This window comes from Lepus europaeus, chromosome 9 (genome assembly GCF_033115175.1).
Source record: "Lepus europaeus isolate LE1 chromosome 9, mLepTim1.pri, whole genome shotgun sequence".
NCBI lineage: Eukaryota > Metazoa > Chordata > Mammalia > Lagomorpha > Leporidae > Lepus > Lepus europaeus.
This window is the reverse complement of record NC_084835.1, coordinates 61,393,521-61,419,151: the sequence shown is the minus strand read 5'-3', so window position 1 is coordinate 61,419,151 and position 25,631 is coordinate 61,393,521. Positions and strand designations below refer to the sequence as shown.

The following is a 25,631-nucleotide window of genomic DNA, read 5'->3' as shown; positions in this document are numbered from 1 at the left end:
TTTGCTTCTCTCTCTGTCACTGTGCCTCTCAAGTAAAATGAAAATAAGTAAATAAAAAGCAGTCTGACTTTAACAAAAAAAGAACTAGGCAAGGATTTCAAAATTGTTTTACACCAAAGTAAACTCATCTTCTAATTCCATACTCCATGAACTTTTTTAAGTACCCGGCACATTCAATGTGGTTGTTTTTCTCTTCTCAAAAAAGCCATTGCTAGAGGGTCAGTGCTGTGGCATAGCAGGTAAAGCCTGCTGTGCCAACATCCCATATGGGTGCCAGTTCGAGTCCTGGCTGCTCCACTTCCAATCCAACTCTCTGCTATGACCTGGGAAAGCAGTAGAAGATGGCCCAAGGCCTTGAGCCCCTGCACCCACGTGGGAGATCCAGAAGAAGCTCCAGATTCCTGGCTTTGTTGTGGCCATCTGGGGAGTACACCAGCAGATGGAAGATCTCTTATCTCTCTCTCTCTTTCTCTCTCTCTCTCTCTTTCTGCCTCTGCCTCTCTGTAACTCTGCCTTTCAAATAAATACATCTTTAAAAAAAATTGTAACAAACCATTAAGGAATCAATGTTACTAAAAAAAAAAAAAAAAAAAAAAAGCTATTACTAGATAAGGAATGTTATATAAGAACAGTGTTGAGGCCAGCGCTGTGGTGCAGCAGATTAAAGCCCTGGCCTGCAGCACTGGCATCCCATATGGGCTCTGGTTTGAGTCCCGGCTGCTCCACTTCTGATCCAGTGCTCTACTACGGCCTGGGAAAGCAGTAGAAGATGGTCCAAGTGCTTGAGCCTCTGCACCCGCATAGGAGACCTAGAAGAAGCTCCTGGCTCCTGGCTTCATTCAGATCAGCTCAGCTCTGGCCATTGCAGCCATTTGGGGAGTGAACCAGCAGATGGAAGTCGTCTTTCTCTTTCTGGCTCTACCTCTCTCTATAGTTCTGTCTTTCAAATAAATAAAATAAATCTTAAAAAAAAAGAACAGTGTTCACTCTCTCCAGTATTTTGTCTCACCTTCTCTCTTCACTCAACTTGAACTGGATCTCCATTGTCTTGAATCACTAACAATACCCTATTTCAGGTCTCCATCAGCATCTTTCTTGCCAAACTCAACAAGCAGTTCACTTTCCACTGACCTGGCCTCACAGTAGCATTGGTCAAAAGTGACCTTTCCCTCTGTCTAGAACCCTTTTTGGTCCCACACAATAGCACACACTACAGACACATCACACACCAGACCAGACTCCTACTGCTGCCTCTGTCACAGCCCTTTGGCGTCAGTCTCTTCTGCTCCCTTCCTAGAGGTCTCCTGTGGACTGAGTTCCCATGGAAAGTAGGAGACTGCTCACCCGTCGTGCAGGCCCCCGTGACATACAGAGACACGGCCATGCGCCGGGGCAGCCTCATCCAGATGTGGGGAAAAGTGAGAAGGAGTGTAGTTTCCCAAAATGCTCCCTGCGCCAGTGAGAAGCAACAGGAAGTATACTGGATTGGGGGGGGAGGGGGGGACAGAAGCGTGGGTTTTCTACCCTGCGTGTCCATCATTTCCTTGTTAGATATTTTCGTTGCTGACCTAGTTCATGTTGTGAAAAGGCATCAAATATGTGAAAAGAGATGAACACACCACACCACGGAATGACTGGAAACTCAACAGTGGCGAAAATAAAAGCAAAGTCAGTTTTCCCACAAGCACAGCTGACCTTCCAAAGGCAGGAAACACTGCTATGTCTCCCTGTGGTCTGCACACAGTGCAAGAACAGCGCCATGAGAAAGGTTAATATGGAGGCACGCATTTCGTATAGCAGATAAGATGCCATTGGGTCACCCTCCCAGATTGGTGTGCTTGGGTTCAAGCCCCGGCTGTGCTCTGGATTCCAACTTCCTCATACTGTGCACCCCAGGAGGCAGCAGGTGATGGCTCAAGTACTTGGGCCCCTGCAACCCACAGGGCAGACCCAGACTGAACTGCTTCCTGGCTTTGACCTGGCATCATTTGGGGATGAATTAGTGGATGGGAGATCGATCTCTCTCTCTCTCTCTCTCTCTCTCTGTCTTTCTTCCCCGACCTTTGCCTTTCAAATTAGTAAGATACATAAATAAAAATTCCAAAAATTACTAAACTCATGTTAAAAATGTTGCAATGCTATATTATTAAGGACAATGGACAGTGATCCTTAGCACTCACAGATTTGATAACTATGAGTGAACTACACGCAAGGTAGAGAGAACTGAAAAATTCCTCAAACTTTAACACACACAAACTGCCTGGGGACTTTGTTAAAATGCATTCTGAGTCTGTTGGCCTGGGCTGGTGCTGAGAAGCTTCGTGTCTAACAGGCCCCTGGGGTCCTGCTTTGAGCTCAAGGGATTAATTCATCTCTCAGGCTTTCTCCAGCTCTCGCACTCTGGGTGCAGCCAATTCAGCCAAGCTTGGCACAGAAGTCACCAGACTGACAAGTTAAATGATGCTCCCTCCAGCAAAGATTCTGTCACTGTTTAATTTAACCAGAACTCCAGATCCCCCCCATTTTTAGAGGACAGCAGTACTTCCATGAAGGCAATGGTTTTTGGCTTACTTTGAAGAGGGAAGATCTTCAAGGGTTCCAAAGTCAGAGACAGAACATATGGCCATAGTAACTGAGCACCAAAGAGAAATCTATTAAAACAAATCTGTGCAGTTCAGGGCCCATCCATGCATGCACAGTCCACAGCCAGAAGCATGGATGTCTCAAGGCCTTTTTCTGCACAAAGTATAAAATTGTTAAAAAAAAATCTAAAAATAAATTCAAGACCAATATGCTGCATAACAAAATTTTTTTTCCAAAGGAAATTAAAGATAGGAACATCCACACCATCACACAGCAAATCTCCCAGACAGGGAGCTCCTGGCTGGCAGCGTGGTAGACACTGACAAGCTGTTGTCTGCTCGCCTCTGGACCTTGCATTTGAGCTGCCAAGGGAGGGTGCAGGTCCAGGTGTGAGTTTTCAAATAACCTCCGACAGCACAGGCACACTGACACAGGTGGGCGGTGGGCTCATCTTCCTGCCCAGAGAAGCTGGAATGTCAAGGTCACACTTTGTCCCTGAGCCCTCCCCAACCCCCAGCACTTTTTTTTTTTTTTTTTTTTTTTTTGCTCTTTTTAAAAGCAGATACTTAAAATGATTTCCCTTTTATCTTCTAGGTTCTTCCCCATATTGTATTTGTATTATCATAATACAGGCAGAGAGAAAATTTACTGTACTGAGGGCCTCCCAAAAGTGCGTGCAAAAATGAACTACACGATGAGCTTGTTTGCCACTAACTTGTTTGAAATCCACGCAGTTTTTTCATCCGATATATTTTTCCATGAACTTTTCGAAGATTTCTCAAGTTGCCACATTTTAGTAATAAAGAACCCAAAATCCAGGCTGGACCACACTAATAAATTCCTTCTTAAATCACACTTATGTACGTCTTCTTTAACACAACTTTTTTTTTTTAAATATTTATTTATTTGTTTGAAAGTCAGAATTACACAGAGAGGTCTTCCATCCGATGGTTCACTCCCCAACTGGCTGCAATGGCCAGAGTTGTGCCGATCTGAAGCCAGGAGCCAGGAGCTTTTTCTGGGTCTCCCACGTGGTGCAGGGGCCCAAGGACTTGGGCCATCTTCTACTGCTTTCCCAGGCCATAGCAGAGAGCTGGATCAGAAGTTGAGCAGCCGGGACTCGAACTGGTGCCCATATGGGATGCCGGCTCTTCAGGCCAGGGCATTAACCCGCTGTGCCACAGCGCCGGCCCCACGACTTTTAAAACTAACAAGTAAAGACCAAATGCCCTGTCTTGTTACACACCTGACAAGGATGCACAAACAGAACAGTGTGATTTTTCCATTCAGTTCTAACAGGCACTTGCCCACTTACCCTTTCTCCTCTTCCCATGAACTCTGACCTCTCCCAGCTGTTTCTCCAAGCCCTGGGGCTTCAGCCCTGAAGAACTCTGCCAAGGTTGGGGGACCTCAGTTGCTTGCCGGAGAATGCCAGCCCTTCTCTCAGCTTCTGGCACCAGCGTCCCCAGCAGCCAACACAGCACTGCTTTCAATCTGGCCTGTGTTTCCTCTCAGGGACCGAATTTCTCAGCGCTCCTCACGTGGGAGGTACTGAGAAGGATTTGAACTGAGGATGTAAACTGAGGTTGACTCAAGAGGAAAATCCAATTAAACATCAGTGGTAACCAGGACAGTATCTGAAATTAGCTTGCAGGTGTCTGTGTGTGATGTGACATAGGCTGCCCTACTCATATATAGCTACTAGTGGTACAATGCTGGATGCACCTCCCGGGGGGACTCAGCTGGAGTTCCATTCAGGAACACAGCCCCGATGCCACAGCCACCTGTTATTTCTGTCTCCAAGGACACCAGCACTTTGCTAACTAGCAGGGTAACACCAGCAACGCGCTGTGGGTAAAATTAGTGGATTGTTAACGGTGCGATGGATAGAAATGGATCCTCACTGGAGACCCTGATGGGATCAAAGCAACTGCATCAACTGAGATGTTTTAGAGGGACTTCTGCCGGTATTGGAGTCTACGGTGTGACAAGGCCTCCCTCCAGAACACCTTTCAAAACAACCATTTCAGGTCTTTGAAAATCAAATGAAAACAAAGGGGGAAAATTTCCTTTGTGAATAATTGCTAAGGGCAAGCGTTTAGCTGAGCCAAGCCGTTAAGCTGCTGGTGAGGAACCCACATCCCACATTGCAGTACCTGGGTTTGCGTCCTGGCTCCTGACTCTACCTTGCTGCTTGCGCACACCCCGGGAGGCAACAGGAATGGCCCACATGATGGGGTTCCTGCCATTGAAGTAGAAGGTTTGGACTGAGCTCCTGGCTCCCAGCTTCCTCGCCCATTCCTGTTCGTTCCACACATTTGAGAAGTGAACCAGTAGATGGGAGATCTCTGTGCCCGTCTGTCTCTCTCCCTCTCAAATAAACATCAAATTTTTTTTTTTCTAATTGCTAGTGTTTCAGGTAAGTGTAGGGGAATAGATCTGCCTTCCTCCTGGGGTTACGGCACCCTCCTCTCAGCCCACCGGCTGGTACCTGCGATGGCAGTGCTAACCATGACAATCAGCAGCGTCACCGCTAGGGATGTCTGGCTTGTTCCGGAGGACGGGCATACCCAGTGATGGTCTCATCAAAAGTAGCGCACTCTCTGGAAAACCCACGAGGAAAGCTCATCTCTGGGCTAGCCTAAGGTGCCTTTCCCAGCAGGGACAAGTGACAGACAGCTGGATCAGCCAATGTAAGGAGGAGATCTGGAAACACAAGGGCTACAGAAGGACTTGATCAGATCTCCATAGGCCCCCAAGCTTTGTTATTTAAAAAAGAAAACAGAGAAGGAAGGAGGAAGAGAAGAAGAAGAAAATATTTATGGAAAAAGTTTCACAACAACCAAAAAAGACTCAAAACCAATTCACTGAAAGCCTACACATTATGCACATTTTTCGAGAAAAATTACAGATCTAAATGAAAGAAGCAACATTTCTTATTCAAAAATAGGAAAATGCAATATTGTGAAACAGCACTTCTGCCCAAATTGATTTATAGGTTCAATCCAATTGCTATCCAAAGCTCGGCCAGCTTTTGTGTAGAAACTGGCAAGTAGATGCTATCGAAGTGCAAAGGACCTAGAAGAATCACAGCAATTTAGAAAAGGTGAACGATGCTGAATCACCTACAGTTCCAATTTCAAAATGTATTCTAAAGCCAAAGGAAGCCACGTAGCCCAATATCAGCTGAAGAACCAGTATCTGACTCAATGGAACAAAATACACAGGGCACTGAAATATACATTTACATTTAAAGTCAACTGATTTCTGATGAAAGTACCAAGGGGTTTTGTCTTTTCAACAAACAGCAAAGCCACTGCTGGAACCCTTGACTATCCATATGTAAACCATGAATGGGGATCCTGCCTTCTCACCATACACTAAGTTAACGCAAAATGGATCCTAGACTAAATGTAACAGTTAAACAATAAAACTTCTAGAGAAAAAAAACCATAAGCTCAAACTTCCGTGACTTTGGATTAGGCAAAGAATTCTTAGATATGACCAAAGGAATAATCCAGGAAAAAACTGATATATTAGACTTCATCAAAATAAAACAAACAAAAACGTGGCATTTTGAAACACAAATGAAAAGACAAGCCACATACCAGAGGAAAAAAAGTTTCAAAATAAGTTTCTGATAAGGGACTTTTATTGATAAAATATGAAAAAACCCTTATAACTCAATATCAAGACTATAAACAATCCAATTTAAAATTGGGGGAAATATCTGAATAGGCATTTCATTGAAAAGAGATGAACAACTAATAAGCATGTGAAAAGATGCTCAATGTCATTCATCATTGGAGAAATGAAAATTAAAACTCTGAGATATGACTTCAAACCCATTAAAATGCCCAGCATCACAGAGACAATGGGCCACCGTTGTGGGGCAGCAGGCTAAGAAGTCTCCTGCAATGCCAGCATCCTATACTGAGCAGGGGTTCAAGTCCTGGCTGCTCCACTTCTTAGTCAGCTCCCTGGTAATGTCTTGGGAAGGCAACAGAAAATGGCTCAAGTACCTGGGACCTTGCCACTCTTATGGGAGATCCTGATGGAATTCTTAGCTCCTGGATTTCTCCTGGGCCAGCCCCAACCATTAGGAGACTGAACCAGAGGATGAAAGATCTCTTTCTCTGTCTCTCCCTCTCTCTATATTGTAGCTCTGCCTTTCAAATAATAAGTAAATCTTTCTTAAAAGATAATGCATAATGTTGATCAGAATGTAGAGAAACCAGAAAGCTCATATACTGCTGGAATGCAAGCAGCACAGTCACTCTAGAAAACACCGGGAATTTCTTTAAAAATTTAAACTAAGATTACCATATAATCCATATCCAGCTCCTAGAAATGTCACTTAAGAAAAATGAAACCTACCTCCAAAGACATTTACATGAATATTTACAGCATGATTCCTAAGAACTTCAGACTAGAAACTATCAAAATACCTATCAACTGATGATTAAATAAACGATATTGATGGATCTACATCATGGACAATTATTCATCAAAAAAGGTGGTACAAATTATTGACACATGCAATGTAGACTTAGAACACATCACATTATGTGAGACAGGCTAGGTAAAAAAGACTAGGGACTAGCATCATGCTCTAGCCAGTATCCCATATGGGCACCGGTTTGTGTCCCGGCTGCTCCACTTATGATCCAACTCCCTGTAAATGGTCCAGGAAAAGCAGTGAAAAATGGTCTAAGTGTTTGGGCCCCTGCCACCCACATGGGAGACCTGGATGAAGCTCCTGGCTCTTGGCTTCAGGCTGCACCAACCCTGGCTATTGTTGCTGTCTGGGGAGTGAACCAGTGGATGGAAGATCTGTCTCTGTGTGTGTGTGTGTGTGTGTCTGCAAGTCTGACTTCCAAATAAATTTTTTTAAAAAATTTACAAAGAAAGAGAGAGAGACTACATACCAAATGATTCTCTGTGTATGAAATGTCCAGAAAAGACAAATATCCAAGTACAGAAATCAGATGATTGCTGGGGCTGGGGCTAGGGAGAGGGTGGGGGTGGAGACTGAGTATATATGAGCATGAGGACAGTTTTTGGAGTCTTAGAAATTTTCCACAGAATATTGTGGTCATGACTCTACCAGAATAATTAAAAATGTTTGTAGAGGGGCTAACACTGTAACATAGCAGGTAAAGCCGCTGCCTGCAATGCTGGCATTCCATATAGGCAACAGTTCTAGTCCTGGCTGCTCCACTTCTCCCTCTTTTTTTTTTAAAGATTTATTTCTTTATTTGAAAGGCAGTGTTACAGAGAGAGAGAAGGAGACAGAGAGAGAGAGAGGTCTTCCATCCGCTGGAGCTGCACCGATCTGAAGCCAGGAGACAGGAGCTTTTTCCAGGTCTCCTATGCAGGTTCAGGAACCCAAGGACTTGGGCCATCCTCTACTGCTTTCCCAGGCCAGAGCAGAGAGCTGGATTGGAAGTGGAGCAGCCGGGACTTGAACCAGCGTCCATATGAGATGCCGGCACTGCAGGCAGAGGCTTTACCCTCTATGTCACAGCACCAGCCCCCACTCCACTTCTGATCCAGCTCCCTGCTAATGTGCTTGGGAAATCAGTGGAGGATGGCCCAAATCCTTGGGCCCCCGCACTCACGAGGGAGATCCGAAGCTCCTGGCTCCTGGCTTTGGACCAACCCAGCTCTGGCCATGGCCGCTATATGGGGATTGAGCCAGCAGAATAAAGAGCTCTCTCTCTTTCTCTCTCCGTAACTCTTTCAAATAAATAAATCTTAAAAACATAACCAAAAAAACCAGCCAGCTCTTCTGAAGGGGGCAAGCATTACATCATGCCTGGTTTCTATAACTATTCAGGGACTTCCCTTTAAAAAAAAAAAAAACAGTTTATGAAAAAATGGAATGAAAAGATAAGTTTATTTTGGTGCAAAAGTTTTGAAATCCATGCAGACTAAGGCTCTCCCAAAGGTTCAGAGGAAATCTGTATTATGGAAAAAAACAAAGCATGAAGAGTTACAATAATCTAAATTCACTAAGAAAATCATTAAACTATACATGGAAAACTGCTGGATGTTTATGATACGTAAATTCCACTGCAATAAAAATTGTTATCACATGGAGATTTGCCCTGTAAGTGCAGGTATAGAATCATGCAACCTGGCATCTATGTGCCGAAGGATGGTGATGGCAACTGAGGCTGGATCCCTAAAACGGCTTGTATCCAGCCATGGGCTGACGATGGCTGGCAACTGCCTAACGCTGATTCAGAAGTCTGAATTCCAAGATGACCAAAAGCTGCAACTCTATCAAGTTGCCAAGAAGATTTATTTATGTATTTGAAAGGCAGAATGATAGAGGGAGAGGGAGAGACGGGATCTTGCGTGCACTGGGCACTCCACAAATGGCTCCACCAGCTAGGGCTGAGCAGACCAGAAGCCACGAGCCAGGAACTCCATCCAGGTCTCCAAGTGGGTGGCAGGGACCCAAGCATTTGAGCTATCATCTGCTGCCTCCCAGGCACTCTAGCAGAGAGCTGGACTGGAAGCAGATCAGCCAGGACTCTAACCCACACTGCAAAATGGGATGCAGGCTTAGCCACTGCACAACAGTGCCCACCCACTTGTCAAACTTAAAGGAGATGGTCAATGACAGTTTCAGGCCTGCTTGCTAATAAAAACATGTTCATAATGTGTACTGTGCAAGCTGGTGCTTGATCCAAGTTATGCTTTTGTGATCAGCTGGTGGCCAAACTTTAGGGGCATAACCAATCCTTGCATCCCTCCAGTTTCTCCCATGGGTTACCATTATCCACCAAAGACCCTCAACATTCTATACAGAACAATCAAGCTGGCTAGGGTCAGGAGACCACAGTAACCAAAAGATTGTTTATTTTCTTAACTAGCAGATTCCTTCCAACATTATTCTGGAATTATTTTAATACCGAACTTCAAAAGATTCTGTTTATAGAAAACCATCCTACACACAATTTTTCAGAGAAAGTTTTGAGCACATAAAAATGAAGCCCATTTGAATTCAGTCAATTATAATAATTAAAACTAAACCAACGGAGTTAGAAACCATGAAAGACACAGGAGATGTTATGCTCACATTTTGAAAGAGAATAGGCCATTCTTTTATTCAGTAATAAATGATTTTTATCAAACAAAAATCCATCTGTGAAATAAATTCTGTGTGCCTTTGTTCTCTGAGGAGTAGAGTGTGCCTTGGTCCTGAATGCCTGCAGCAAAACAGCTGTTCCCCCCTCCCTTAGGCAAAGTCCTTGAAAGCCAATCAGGTAAAGTTCTCTTTGAAAAAAAAAAAAAAAAAAAAACACCTTCTTTGGAAAATACAACAACTCAGCAAAATGCCAATGAGCTAGTCAACAATCGCCAACACGTCTGAAGTCACACACAGTGGGATATTCTGCAGTGAAACCCCTTACATGAAAAGGCGATTCCATGCAGTGGCAATGTGGGGTTTCATTTGAATTCTCTTTCTGTTGACCACGGCACGGTTGGCCTCAGCAAGTGGAGTTATGTTGGTTATGTTCAGAAACAGAAATTATTCCCAAATCTGCACTGACGAACACGCGCAGCAGGATTCTTGGGCATTTTTCCATACTTACTTGATATTGGAACTGGGGGATAGAAGGACCGCTTGTCACCAGTGTGTGGTACATTCTAGAAACACAACAAATACTTGTTCACTATCAGAGTTAGTGAACTGCTAATATCAGTTGCTCCACACCCTGAAGTAAGTTTTAGTTGAATACAACCTGAGTCTTAAGGAAAATGAAACTGTATCATCAGTAAATATTAATTCAAACACAATGCCATTTCTCTGTGGATTGCATTGGTAAATAGAAAACAAAGTTTAATCATCTCTTTAGGGTTGGGCATTGTGTTGCAGATTAAGCTGGTGCTCCAGACACAGGCAATCCCACATGGGAGTGCCTCGGTTCTGGTCTGGCTCCCTTACCTCCACTCCAGCTTCCTGCTGGTGCATTCTGGGAGGCAGCAGATAAGGCTCAAATACTTGAGTCCCTGCCACCCATGCAGGAGACCCTGATGGAGTATCCAGCTCCAGGCTTCAGCCTGGCCCAGCAATGACTCCTGCAGGCATTTGGGGAGTAAACCGGCAGATGGAAGATGATCTCTCTGACACTGCCTTTCAAAAAAAAAAAAAAAAATACATCATTTAAAAATAATCCCTTCAAGACATCCAGCTCCACACCCTATGGTTACTAGATTCGGAGTCTCTTCTTTGTCTACATTTGGATCCCACCCAAAAGCAGAGAAAGTCTCTGAACTGGAGTCGGCGTTGTTGCACAGCGGGTTAAGCTACTGCTTGTGACACAGGCATCCCACATGGGCCTGGTTCAAGTCCCGGCTGCTCCACTTCCAATCTAGCTCCCTGTCAATCAGCCTGGAAAAGCAGCAGATGGCCTAAGCCCCTGAACCCACATGGGAGACCTGGATGGAGTTCCTGGCTCCAGGCTTCAGGATGGCCCAGTCTGGCTTGTTGCAGCCATTTGGGGAGTGGGCCAACAGATGGGAGATCTCTCTCTCTTGGTGTGTGTGTGTGTGTGTCCCTCTCCATAACTCTGTCTGCCTTTCAAATAAAGAAAGAAATCATTAAAAAAAAAAAAGGAGATTCTCTGAACTTATTTCAGCTGCAAAGTTCTCCCTGCTGGCGGGTTCTGGTTTAGGCCAGGAGCTGAGACCCTCTCAGAAACTTCTGTCCACCCCCTGCCCTAACCTGGTTACCTGGATTCTCCTTTGTCTGCTGTCCCCGAACCCTGTCTGGGTGACCCACTGAGGCCTCCCAGCCGTCCTGAGCTGGCCCTCTGCCCTTTTCTGTGAGTTTATTTGACTATGTCCTCCTTAGTGACTTCTCTAATCCCATCCGTCTGTCTGCCTGGATCTTTAAATAATGCCCACTGGGTTCTTTTCCTACCCCTGTCACTCATCTGTATTGGGACAGTCATTCATCCAGCAAATACTTACAGAGTCGACACTGCATACCAGGCACTGTGCTAGATATTACACATATGGGCAAAAGTCTCTGCCCCCCAGGACAGACAGGCAGGTTAGCAGTCACCAAATGCTAGCCCCCCAGGACAGACAGGCAGGTTAGCAGTCACCAAATGCTATGCTGCTCAGATGTTCAGACAAATCACTGTGGTAGCAGTGAGAGTAAGGACAGGGCAGACTGGAATGAGTCAGAACAAAACAGGTGAGATGAGCAGCTTTCAATGGGTTGGAGCAGTGTGGGCAAGGTGCACAGGCCTTGATTGCCACCAGGTCACACTAGGGGACCAGGGATGTGACAGAAGGGCCACAACATGGGTAGCAATGCAGGAAAAAGTTGGGAAAGGTCTGAGAAGGACCCCATCACAGAGTACCAGGCACATCAGTTCTACAGAGTGAGAAGGCAGAAAGCAATTCAACAGGGGATGGGATGACATGATGAGCTCTGCAGGCCATTCATTCACTCCTGGGGAGCTCTGGATGCCAACGGTTCCTGCATTCCTTGAAAACTGGTCACAGGCCATGTTAGACTTCATGCCAGCTATTGCTGGAAGTCGGCGGAGCTGCAGATGGGCCAAGCTCCAGACTCTGGCTCTGCTCAGTCAGGGGTTGGTCAGTGCAGTACCTCCCTAAGTACCCTGAGCAGCACAGACAGGGAGGGAAAGGGCCCGCAAGGTCAAGGGTGTGTGGCGCATGCCACAGGTACACAGAAAGAAGAATGGCTCTTTACTAATGGTCTGAATATGAATTCCCGCACCTCATGCAGTTCAGACCCCAAAGTCTTATGATAAGCACACTAAGAAGGTAGAAACTTAACCCAATCGTGCTATTTAGAGGTGGAGCCTTAGGAAATTGATTAGATTAGGTTAGATCGCTAGGGTGGGGCCCTCATGGCTGAACTGATTTATAAGAAGAGAGATGACATAGACAGACACGCATGCTCCCTTGTCTCCTGTCACGTGATGCCCTGTGCCTCCTTGGGACTCTACCAGTAACACCACCCGCATAGGCCAAACCAATGGGGCCTGCTGGATCTTCGACTGTGAATCTCCAGGGCTGTGAGTCAAAATAAAGCACTTTTCATTGTGATGTTAGTCTGCCTCGGACATTTAGTTATGGAACTAGGAAACTACTCCACTCTTAGTGTACTGGGTAGAGCAAGAAGAGAAATAATGAGCTAAATCATGATGGGAACTTCTGAACGAGGTCGCCAAAGCAAGTGCCCAGTGAATGCTCAATGGAAGGAAAGAGCAGAGGAGGACAGCAGCAGTGGGGGAATGAGGCCAGCTGGGCCTTGGTGTCACCAGACCCTTGAAGGCACAAGTGCAGGTCAGCAAGCTGGATCAGAAGAGGAGGAGGTAGCCCAGGTTACCCAAGAGAACAGGCTGTGGGGGCTTTTGTGGTTCATTTAAAGGTGCTGAGAAAGGAAGAACTTAGCACACAACAATGCCTGGATATGGAAGGCATTTTGTACACTTGAGATGAACTGAAGAATGAACAATGCAATCAACCATCAACCCTGCAATGCCAGATCTCATTCTCAAACATGAGTGACTCTAAATGTCATTTTAAAAAATATTTCTTTATTTATTTGAGAGGCAGAATTACAGACAGAGAGAGGGAATGAGAGAAAGAGGCATCCCATCCTCTGGTTCACTCTTCACATGGTCACAACAGCCAGAGCTGAGCCAATCAGGAGCCAGGAGCTTCATCCAGGTTTCCCACGTGGGTGCAGGGGCCCAAGCACTTAGGCCATCCTCTGCCTATTTTCCAGGCACATTAGCAGGGAGTCGTATTGGAAGTGGAGCAACTGGGACTCAAACTGACACCCACATGGAATGCTGGCTTTGTCCTAATCCACTGTACCAGAATGCCAGCCCCTAGGGGTCAGTATCTGGGTGCTGGTGGATTTCCTTGGGCTTCTTTTCCTGCCTGGTGGCTCCAGGTGCACCTGTGTGGCTAGCTCTTTGTGCACCAGAGAACAGGTTCTAAGTCACACAGACTTTAATCATATCCATGTCCAGGTCCCACCACCAGGGATTATAATTTGTTTAGTCTGGGATGAGGCCCCTCATTTGCATTTTAAAGGTAGTACCCCCTAATTCCACTCTGAGCCAGGATGGAAAACCACCCAGTTAATTTGCTGTGCCTGTGGACGCAGCTGTGAAGTGATGCACAGCTTGGGATAAGCAGACAGGACCTGCAGTATGCCTGTCCTGTCTGTAGAATGCAGGTTGGAACATTGATCCCATTGTGCCCGCCACAGCCTGCAGCTTAATGCTTCGCATGTAACAGGTGCCCCATAGTCAGATCAGACACACTGCCCTCACTTGCTTTCTGTCTGTTTCATGCTTTTCCCACTGCTCCACACTCAGATCTGGGCGTGATCCCTGCACAGAGTGCCTGGGTTGGTGAAATTGCTCAGGAAATGTCTGTTTATTCAGAGAATGTTTGTGTCCCTGCAGCCCCTTGTGTGGTGTTTTCCAGTGAGTACTCTCAGGAGTGAACCAGCAAATGGACAATCTTTCTCTCTCTGTCTCTCTGTCTCCCCCTCTCTCTTGGCCTTTCAAATAAATAAACAATAATAAATACATTTTCAAATAAATAAGTAAATCTCTTTTTTAAAGATTTATTTATTTATTGAAAGACAGAGTTACAGAAAGAGGTAGAGACAGAGAGAGAGGTCTTCCATCTGCTGGTTCACTCCCCCAGATGGCCGCAATGGCCAGTGCTGCGCCGATCCAAAGCCAGGAGCTTCTTCCAGGTCTCCCACATGGGTGCAGAGGCCCAAGGACTTGGGCCATCTTCCATTGCTTTCCCAGGCCACAGCAGAGAGTCGAATTAGAAGAGGAGCAGGCAGGACTAGAATCAGCACCCATAAGGGATGCTGGCACTGCAGGCCAGGGCTTTAACCCGCTGTGCCACAGCACCAGACCCACTAAACTTTTTTAAAAAAAAGATGACTCCATAACTCTATTAAGAGGGGACTTCAAAAACTTTGTGGAGAATGCAATTAAAAGAGTTTATTTTGCTGCAAAATACATTAGAAATCCATGTATAGTGTTTTTCATAATACACATTTTTTATCAACTTACGGAAGACTCTTCGTATACCTGGATTTCCAAATTTTTGCCACCAAAATAACTACTCTTTGAATTCCGTTGTTCATGAATGATCTTTTTGTGGTTCCCTGTATGGCTGCCAGCCAGTGCTGAGCCTCTTTGCCCTGCTGTCACAAGTGACAGTACCCACTCATTTCACTGTGAACTTAGGGATAAAAGAAAGCAACAGCCACACCATAATTTCCACCATTGGGGACTCCTTCCTTGACTACAATTTATTATGGAGATTAATTCCTTTTCACTTAAGCGCTTTTCAGTTCTTGGACTTCAAACGAAATCCACCAAGAACATCAAGATGTACCCTGAGGCTGGCGCAGTGGCTCAATAGGCTAATCCTCCGCTTTGCGGCACTGGTACACTGGGTTCTAGTCCTGGTCGGAGCGCCGGATTCTGTCCCGGTTGCCCCTCTTCCAGGCCAGCTCTCTGCTGTGGCCTGGGAGCGCAGTGGAGGATGGCCCAGGTCCTTGGGCCCTGCACCCGCATGGGAGACCAGGAGAAGCACCTGGCTCCTGGCTTCGGATCAGCGCGGTGCGCCGGCCGCAGCGGCCATTGGAGGGTGAACCAATGGCAAAGGAAGACCTGTCTCTCTGTCTCTCTCTCTCTCACTGTCCACTCTGCCTGTCAAAAAAAAAAAAAAAAAAAAAGATGTGGCCTGAATTAATAGCAAGGAAAGCAGTCTGAACTTTCTGCTCCACAGGAATGACCTCTGTGCATCCCTGACTCGTGCCGGGCAGCGTGCAGGTCCCAAGGTGTGTTCGGGGCATGGATGCATGTGTGGAGAAATGAATGCGCAACCCCCGTGCTAGCAAAGCAAGAACAACCCTAGAAACATCACCCATCTCATGGAAGGGGGTAAGCCTTCAGTGTAGTGGTTAAGACACCTGTATGCCACACCAGGGCACCTGGGTTGGATTTCTTGTTCTAGCTTTCCACCAATGCACATCCCGGGGGGTTGGCAGTGCCGGTTTAAGTGGTAGGGTCCCTGCCACTCAGGAGGGAGACCTGGACTGAGTTCTCTGCTGCTGGCTTTGCGTCGGCCCAGCCCGAACTATGGTGAACTGTGCTGAGTGAACCAGTGGAAGTGAGCGCTCACCGTCTGTCCGCCTCCCAGGTAAATAACTAAAAATTAAACAAGAACTCTCGCATGGAAATATTATTTCCCTCCCCCAGGACGGTGCTAACTCTTCAAAATACCTGCTCCCTTAAAGAAAGCCAGCAGATAATTCCCAAGGCATTTTATATGTGATTCAGTGTCTCCAATTCTCCCTGTTCCAAGCTTCTAGAAGGAACAAAACTGTGCCCATGCAGCCAGGGGTGGAGCCGTAAGAGGCTGGGAAAACTTAGTTTGTACAAAAGCAGAGACAGAAATGCCAGTGTTAGAGACCCAGAATAAAAGGCTGAAAGGACACGCTGGGGAACTGGGGTGGGGGTGGAGCAGGCACAGGAGTGCTAACCCAAAAGCACCAGGGACAGAAAGCTAGCTGAGTGGCAGGGCCACTTTGCTGGGAACAACTTTTTTAAATGAGAAATCCAGTATGGTCGGCTTACATTGGAAAGGTTCCTTGCACCTCTGGGTGCCAAAATGGGACTAAGATTTCTTGGCACACAGATTCTGGATCCCACCCAGATGTAGTGAACTTCAACCCCTTGGGTAATAGGCAACCCAGAGCGGGGCCAGGTCCCAGGACGGGATTTGCGGTCCAGAAACTGGGAACAGATTTTATGGTTGCCAAGACAACCGTGACACCTCTGGAGAATCTCACTACCAAGGACCCAGGTCTCAGAGCCAGAACCGCATGCCAGTAAGTTATCTGTGCACTGAAAGAAATGCCGGCAACTCCAGTTTTGGTCTCAGAAAAAGAAATGTCCTTTCCTGTGAGGCTGGCTGACAGCATTCTGGACACGGCATCCAAAAGAGGACCAGCCGGCTGCTCTGGCTGGGTGAGAACCTCAATTTATCATCAAATGCAGTGCAAATTCAGAAATGAATTTGCAGTTCATACTGCCCATAATAACAAGGCTGTCTGAAGGCAGGAAGGCGCAGGCTGTGCATGAAGGGCCAGGTTTGGGCTCAGGTAGGAAATGTGGGGGGTGGGGGAGTGCATCTCCAGTGAGGGAGGTCATGCAACCAAATCACGCAGCCGCAAGACAATGGCCACGTGCAATGAGACAGAAGGAGACCTGTGCAGTGGACATGAAAGCTCAGACGACACAAGGTGTGGATGTCGACTGCTTATCTGGGGCTGATTAGGAGGGGTTATGGAGGGCAGTGGGCGGAGGGCAGGAGCTGGAATCCCAGGAGGCAGAGGGCGCACAATACGAAGGCAGCATTTTAGCAGGATTAGTCTAAATACAGCCTGGGACCAGATGAAGTGAAAGGAACCAGCCGGCACCAGAAACCTGTGGAGAGTTGCTGGCTGGGTGTAGTCGTTCGGACAGCTGGTGATCATTTTGCAATGGTGACAGAAACAGAAACAGAATTTTAAAGAAGGAAATAAAAATTCAGAGACAATTGGGATAAGGGGGTGCAAGAAAAGAAAAGGAAAAGGAAGCCAAAATAACTAACAAAAAAATGCCATGAACCGGCAGAAATCAGAGGACAGCCAGGAAAAGGAAAGGATTCCTGTCCAGGGCGTGAGATAACAACTCAAGTCACGTTTGATTGCTAAAAGTGTGTCGCAACCAAAAGGTTGGGAGATTGAAATGTGGGGGGTTTGAGAGTACTTCAAAAAGTTCATGGAAAATGCAATTACAGGATAAGTTTATGTTGGTGGCAAGATATTTTGAAATCTAGGCAAAGCTTTTTTCAGTCTGTGAATTTTCCACAAACTTTTTGAAGCCCCTCCTGCGCATGGATTTCAGAATTCTTTGCTTCAGAAAAAAGTATCTTTTCATTCCAGTGGCCACGAGCTTTTTGAGACATCCTGGTACAGTCATCAGCATTACGGTGTGATTTTTAAATGCTCTTCTTTTTTTTTGTCTTAACTAAAAATTATCTGCTGAACACATGCATCTTCTTGAGCATCATAATTGTTGCAAAGAATTTCCTGAGGTTCTGGCAGGAAGTTATGGAGCAATGGGATAGAATGCAGGAAACACCGTCAGGAATGAGGGAAGATGGCACTTTCCATAAATACTCATTGATCTAAACTTGACATTCCCACAGTAACACAGAAGGGCATCTGGCCCAAGGATTTCAGTCTCACTGCCTGCCGGCCCCACAGTTCAGACTTCAAAGATAACCTCTGGAATGAAGAGATTCCAACTTCAAATGGCTGACGTAAAAATCAAAAGCGCACACACACTGATACCACCATTGGTGATTTCGCCACCGTTTCTGAATTCCCACTTTGAGATAAATGCTTACCTAGACAAGAATGTGGTCCACCAAACTCACTTGGAATCTCACTGCTTGCATTGTGTGCCTCCTGCCCCCAAGCAAGACTGGGAACAAGTTAACCCAAAGAAAGCTCCCCTACCCCAGCCCTGAAAAAACAAAGACCCAGGGGAAGGATTCAGTGCTATTTCTACTTAAATGGTTACTCTGGGCTCTGACTCTCATCCCCAGTATAAAGGACATGAAAATGCAATGAACCAGGCTAGCCTGTGGTATTTTATGCTGAAATAGCTCCCTGACAGGCTTGTTCCAACAGAACCAAAGTTCATGACCTTAACTAAATTACTTCTGTGAAGGATTTTTTTTTTCTCATTAATTTAGCAACGCACTGATTTGCTCACTTGGCTATGGATGCATATTCATATTTCAGAAATCAAGTAAAATAGGTTTTTGCAAGCATGTAACTTAGCGACAAGTATCTTTCTTAGGAGACGATACTTTACCTTGTTCATCCAGAAATTTCTGAGGAATGCAACTAAAAACTTTAGCTAAGGTCTAAGTTCCAGAATTCTCTCTGGTTGCCTGCCATTAATTTTTGTACCCAAAGTACCAGCCTAATATTACTCATTAGGACTTTTTAAATTGAGTGTCTCAATTCTCAATTCTGTGTCTGTGATACGGTCCCAGAAATAAAGCATTCTTATACATAAACTTATTAATATACTATCCTTAACTTAGAATATTCTCAAACTTGACTTTTCTCTATCATAAATCCCCAAGAATATATTTTTAAAAATTGTTTATGGCTTAAGGAATAGCTTGTTAAAATATTTTTGTTAAGTAATACTACACCATGAAATCAATTCATTTTCTAGGTTTTAATCCCAAAGAATCTAGGAAACACTGCTCTAATAATATCTGCTAAACACCTACCTGGAAGGGACAAGTTAGCAGGTGCAAAGGTTACAAGCATAGTTGCTCCTTGCCTTCCAATGAGGTTAGGTCCTAATAAACCCAATGTAAACTGCAAATAAGGGAATACAAAAATGCACTGAATCCACTTGACCTACCAGGCATGCTGGCTCAGCAGCACAGGGCAAAGCTGAGCAGGGCTTGTTCCACTCCTGACCATGGGGCTGCCGGGGGGCGGGGGGGGGGGGGGGTCCTGCTACCGCCCAGCCGCCAAGAGAACATCAGACCACACACAGCTGGCTTGGAAAAAGACTGAAATTCAAAATTCCAAGTGCCATTCCTATTGAGTGTGCATGGCTTCTGCCCTATCTCTTTTTTCTATCTTGCCTTTAGCCCCTTTTGAACTCTGTGTATCATGGACATTGGTAACCTACTCAAAATAGTGTTTTATTATTTAATTTCTAAATAAAAATACTAATTTCAATTTAGCTCCATGATGAGAAAAGGCTGTGAACAGGCAAGAACCCTGCAAAGCAACAACAGACAGATAGGAATGAAGCAGCCATGTCCTTGAGAAGCCCAAGCTAGTGGGCAAGAGAGACAAGGGAGCAATTACTGCACCATGATAAGCTCACGAGCAGCAGGAGCTGGAGACAGCACTGAGAGTCCAGGGACCTGCACCTAACAAATCCTTCAGCACCAAGAGGACGAAAGGTTTTCCAGGTTTTAGGACCCAAAGGAGAGATGTGTCCAGCACGTAACACCTACCCAGGAAACACTAGTTAGCTACAAAAACAGGCATGGGTGTGCCCAAGGTACTTACACTCAGTTCTAGGACACGTGGCCACGGGAGTCCCAGCCTTCTTGGTTTACCCGCACTGTGATGCAATATGACTTTGTCATTTTGTGTGTGCATCTTATAAAGTGAAAGGTCTGGAACCTACCAGTCCATGCCTACAGTGGGAGACTAGGAAGAGGGTACAGAAAGGGGGCACCGTGCAAGAAGACCACTTGCTCGGACACAAAGGAAGAGAAGCTGAGTCACATTGGGGAAGGTCAAGTGGCTTGATAAAGAAGTGTGAGGGATGAGAATATTTTACACCACGGTGAGAATGGTTATCAAAATGTTTCTATTGGGGCTGACACTGCTGCAGAGTAGGCTAAGCCTTCACCTGCAGTGCCAGCATCCCATATGGGCTCCAGTTCCTGTCTCAGCCTCTCCTCTTCCCATCCAGCTCTCTGCTTGGTGCTTGGGCCCTTGCACCTACATGGGAGACCCGGATGAAGTTCCTGGCTCCTGGCTTCCAGTTGGCCTAGCTCAGGCTGTTGTGGCCATCTGCAGAGTGAACCAGCAGATGGAAGATCTTTCTGTCCCTCCCCCTCTCTCTCTGTAACTCTGCCTCTCAAATAAATAAATAAATCTTTTAAAAACTATATGTTTCTACAAAACTCATGGGTTGGCAACGCTGAGAAGGGAGAAGAAGTGAAGCAGGAGGCTTGATAGGTTAGCTACGGTATTTTATGAGAAAAATAGACAATCCCTAACCCAGTGTAACAGACAAGTGAGCCAGTTACGACACCATTCTAATCAGCAAGAGGGACAAAAGCTGCAAGACTGCCTGCACAGATTTCTAGGGTATGAAATCAATAAATCTTGATGGTCAAATAAATGTGGGCTACAAAAGAAGGAAGAGAAACAAGCACAATCGTCCTAACAGCAATAACCATTACACTCGAGTGCTTGTGACATCCCCACAGAGCTCATGTATTACTTAATCATATCCATCCCACCCATCTTATAGTTAGGAAAACTAACATTCAGGAAGGTTAAGAAACTAAACCATGGTCAGGGGCTAGCATTGTGTTTAGGCGGTTGCCTGTGACACTGGCATCCCAAATGGGCACCTGTTTGGGATCCAGCTGCTCTACTTCTGATTCAGCACCCTGCTAATGAGCCTGGGAAAACAGCAGAAGATGGCTCAAGTGCTTGGGTTCCTGTACCCATGTGGGAGACCGAGGAAGCTCCTGGCTCATGGTTTCGGCCTGGTCTAGCCCCAGCCATTGCAGCCATCTGGGGGGTGAACCAGTAGATGTAAGATCTCTCTTTCTCTCTCTCTCTCAACTAAACCATTTTCAAGATTTATCAAGATGACAGGTTTGGCTTCTGAGCCCAAGATTGTTTGATTCCAAATTCAGGCTCTGAATTTCTACATGATTATGTGTCTCAGAGATGATAACTTGGAAAAAGGCTTCCCGTCACATAGTTCTATATAACATAGTGATAACAGTGTTACAGATAATGCTGATGGAGGACTAAGCCCTTCTATATAAACTAGGCAAAACTTCTCTTGCATGAATTTATTTAATCATTAACACCCCTTCCACGTAGCCATGGTTATTCCCATTTAGCTGAAGGTGAAACTGAAGCCAAGAGAGGGTAAGTAGCTTGCCACAGAGAATTAACACCTGCAGTTTGAAGATCTGTCTTAGGCCATTTCCCCCTTCCCACTGGAAAAGTTTACTCTAGATGATAATGAACATTCATAGGGCTTTATAAATGAAGTCTCATAAACTGGGCAGGGCTTTTCAAGGCTCATTACCTTGAAATAAGTGGTCACATAAACATTTTACGACACTAGTTTATAAAGTAGCGCGTTCTGGAAGTGGCACTGGGCACTCGGAACCGTGTGTGTGTGTGTGTGTGTGCATGTATATGTCTCCTTTCCTTGCTCCAGATGAGTTCTCCACACATGAGATTAACTACAGATGCAGGCTTTGTGTTTAATGTCTGGAAGAGGAAAGGGGATAAAAGGAAGGGGCCAAAGTACAGGATATGTAGGAGGTGGGCAGTGATGTTTTTATTATACATATCCTTGTTTCCAACTGCTAAAATCAATATTTTTCACTGGCCCTAACTTGGAGAATACAGCTACAGAAATTTAAAAAAAAAAAAGGCAGCTTTGAAGTCCATCCAGGCACACACACTTCACTGTGGAGGATGCTCATCCTTGCGAAAACTGAATACTGTGCCACGTATGACAATGACGTGCGATCTTCTTGCACGCACAGATTTCTACACATGGAATCTTTTTTTTTTTTTAGAGTGGAATAAAACAGAAGAGTTGATGAGCCAACCTGTGCAATAATTACCTTTGTCAGCTACAAAGTTAACACAAAACTCTGCAAAACACACCCACCTCTCACTCAATACGCCGGGATGGCTCGCTTCAACAGGTTTGATTTCTAAGGAAAGAGAGGCCACTGGGTGGGTTCCAACGCATCCCAGAGAGGCTGTGGGGTGACAGGGAACTCTGAATCGCCAGCTTCAAACGTACAAGCACCGGACAGCTACCTTAGCGTATGACCTGAGGGTCAGGAGTCCATCACTATGACGACACGGCATTTCACCCATCGTGCCTATTCACGGGGCACAACATTAAATTTAAAATGCAAAGTCAACGTTCCCTCGTGGACGCTGGCGCCTGACGGGGTGCGGGCCGGCAAACCCAGAATGGCCTGGACAGACTCGGAGGTTTTCCGTAGCATCCCAAAGCAGGGAAGCCCCGGGCGGCCCCACTTGGTCCACACACCGCTCACAATCACCCAGACCCAGGGCGGGGCCGGGCCGGGCCGAGGGGCGCGGAGGGAGGGCGCACAGGCCGGCTCCTTGGCCTAAGACTTCCTCTTTCCCGGCACAGCGAGCGGAGGCAGGCGGCTCGCTCTGCGCCCGGGCTGAGGGGGGACTTCCAGCAGCCTGGCAGGCTGGAGGAGCTCCATCTGCGGTCCCAGGCTGCTCTCCCCGGAGCCCGGCTCCCTTTCTTGTTCCCTGCTAACTGTGCAGATTCCCTGTGTCCCGGTGCGGAACAGATGCCGGCCAGTTCAGAGCGGCGATTCCAGCTCCCGGTCAGGGCTCCCACCTTGAATGCGTGAATGAATGAGATGGGCTCCCCGCGGCAGAGATCCCGGCTCTGCACTAGGCGCCGGCGCACACTGCTCCTACGAGGGGGGCTGGCGTTCTGCCCCCTCCTTTGGACGAAACGTGCACCTGTAGGTCTATGCCCGCTGTCACGCTTTCCGGTCAAGAAGCGATGCTGGGAAGAATGAACTCTGTGGGTGGCGTGAGATCCCGGAGCGAGGACCTTCCCGGCCTGCCGTGCCCACGGTCTAAACCCGCAAAGCGAAAAGGCCAGTTGGACCACTTGGGGGACTTCCACCAAGAACGCGGTTTTGCAAGGCGCGTCCGTGCCCCGCGCGCTGTCCGCGGGACCCCGGCCCGGTACAGGGGCGAGGGGGCGCGCCAGCCACGCCGGTCTCTCCCCACCGGCCCGCCCTTCCCCGGCCACCAGGACCCGGCTCTGCACCGCAGGACAATGAGCGCAACGGAGGACGCCTCTCCCATTCATTCAGCCCGGGCACTGATCTCCCCGGACGGGGGCGAAGGAGCCCCGTTCCGCCCCGGCACCCCACTCCCGGCGCCCCCAGCACTGTTCGCTCGGACGGCGCTCCGGCAGGACTGAGCGATCCGCTCCCCCACCCCCCGCCGCCCTGTCCTCCGCGAAAGTCCGAGAAGGTTCCTGAAGAACCGGGTGGTGGCCCCAGCCAGCCGCCTCCCACCCCACCACGCACCGCAGACCTCTGCAGGGGCTCCGCGGGACACCCACGTGCCCGAGGCTCCGGTCCAAGCCGAACCAGGACGCACGCACGGGACTCCGGCAGCGCCAGAGGCCGGGCTTTGTCCCGCGGCCGCCGGCCCTCCGGGGGCCCAGGGATCCCGCGCGGGGCTCACCTCTCTGCTGGCCCTGGACAGCCACGCAAAGCAGCGCGGCCAAGAGCGCGCCCTCCGCACCAATGCCGCGCATCCCTCCGCCGCCGCCGCCGCTGCCGCCGCTGCCCGGTGCGCTGCCCGGAGGAAACAGCGGGGACGCTCCGGACGCGGCGCAGAGCGCGATCTGCAGCCTCCCGGGCGGGCAGCCGCGTCCCGCCCGCCAGCGCCGCGGACACACCCCCGCCGACCTCCGCCGCGCCCTGCCCCTCCCCGCCCCCGGCCCTGCAGCCCCAGACCCCTCCCCCAGGGACTACCCGGCGGGGACTCAAGAGTTGAGCTCGCTCGCTCGGGATTGCGCACCGAGACCCCCAAGCGGGGCATGGGGATGGGGGGGTGTTCCTCTGCTGCAGCCCAGGGTCCGAGTTGTGAGTGGGAGGGGGTGGTGGGCTGCCAAGGTGGAGGAAATCTGCCGAGGTTGGCCCGGGGCGGGTGGATTCGGACAAAGTATGTGCCCTGTTGACCTTGCCCGCCCCGCGGCAGCTCTGCAGCCCCAGCCCGGCCCCCTGGTCCGGGCCGCCGCGCCGCCGCAAGCCTCCGCCTCTCCAGCCCCTCGGGACACGGCCCAGGGCTCCGCGCACCGCCACCCGGTCCCCAGAAGGCGTCCGGCACCTGGCTGTCAGCCTGGCCCCCGCCCGCGACCCCGGCTGCGCCAAGCAGCCTCCCCCTAGCTCTCGGCGGAGCATTTTTTCTGACCAGGAGTTGTAGCTTGTTTCCCGCTGGGTTCTAAAGCAGGCGGGAAGGGTCGCTGGCATTTTATTGGTAATCATTATTACATAGCCTTAAGTGCTGGAGAAAGACTCATCTCTCTGGATGCCAAGTGTTAAGACGAGGTTTCGACTCTTTTATTTTTGTTAAGGAATTTTTAAGCCTTAATTATTTTTCTGTCAGAGTGTTCGTAACTCTTTGGAGATGTCACATTTCCACAAAGGTTTCCTGGTACTGTCCCACACTCTGATCTAGTCCTTTTTCTTTAGCCTGATTAGGGAGGTAATTTCATCTCAGTTATGCAAATCAATTTGACAACCAATTCCCCTTTTTCTAAAGATCCTTTCTTAAATAGTTAACCAGTAAAATGTAGTTGTAATATGTAACGATTATTTTTTGAAATCATGGAGATACAGGGCAAAAAGGTAGAGTTTGGCCCCCTTAAAAGGATGCAATAAGGCATTGTGGCTCCAACATCCCATATGTGAGTGCTGGTTCCAGTCCCAGCACTGATCCCACATCTGACCCAAGTCCCTGCTATCACACCTAGGCACGCAGCAGAATTTGGCCCACGTACTTGAGTCCCTGCCAACCACGTAAGAGACCAGGATGGAGTTCCTGGCTGTTGGCTATCACCTGGCCTAAACCTGGCTGCTGTTGGCCATTTGGGGAGTGAACTAGAGGAAGGAAGGTCTCTCTCTCTCTCGCTCTCTCTCTCTCTCTCTCTCTGGTTCTTTCAAATAAGTAAATCTTAAAAAAAAAAAAAAAAGAAGGAGAAGAAGAAGAAGCAGCAGCAACAGCAGCAGCAATAGAGTTTGGTGAGATAGTACTTACCCATACTAAATTTAAACTACAGATATTCTTAGCTGCTAAAATATTAAAATGCTATATAACAAATAATTAAATAAATGATTAAGCATGTAGTGAGTATCAAAGCATTAAGCATTTAGGTGTCAAAATGCAGACGCGTCAGTATTGTGCACTGAACTAACTGCACACAGCCGTTTGCTCACCAGACTCCGTCTTTCAGAGTGCTTTGCAGTGTGTTCACACAGATTCTCTCGCGTGATCTTCACAAATCTATAGCACAGGCAGATAGTTACTCTTGTGGGAGGGGTGAGGAAGAGCGTGCAAG

General features: G+C 47.5%; 1 protein-coding gene across 1 annotated transcript in view; it reads right to left on the bottom strand.

The window, feature by feature from the left end:
- Positions 1-23,826, bottom strand: part of LAMA1 (laminin subunit alpha 1) — a 170,511-nt gene extending 146,685 nt beyond the window's left edge. Inside the window, exon 1 of the mRNA XM_062201378.1 lies at positions 23,753-23,826. Coding sequence (XP_062057362.1) covers positions 23,753-23,825 — 73 coding nt within the window. The 5' untranslated portion in view covers position 23,826. The remainder of the gene's footprint in view (positions 1-23,752) is intronic.
- Positions 23,827-25,631: the final 1,805 nt, after the last annotated feature.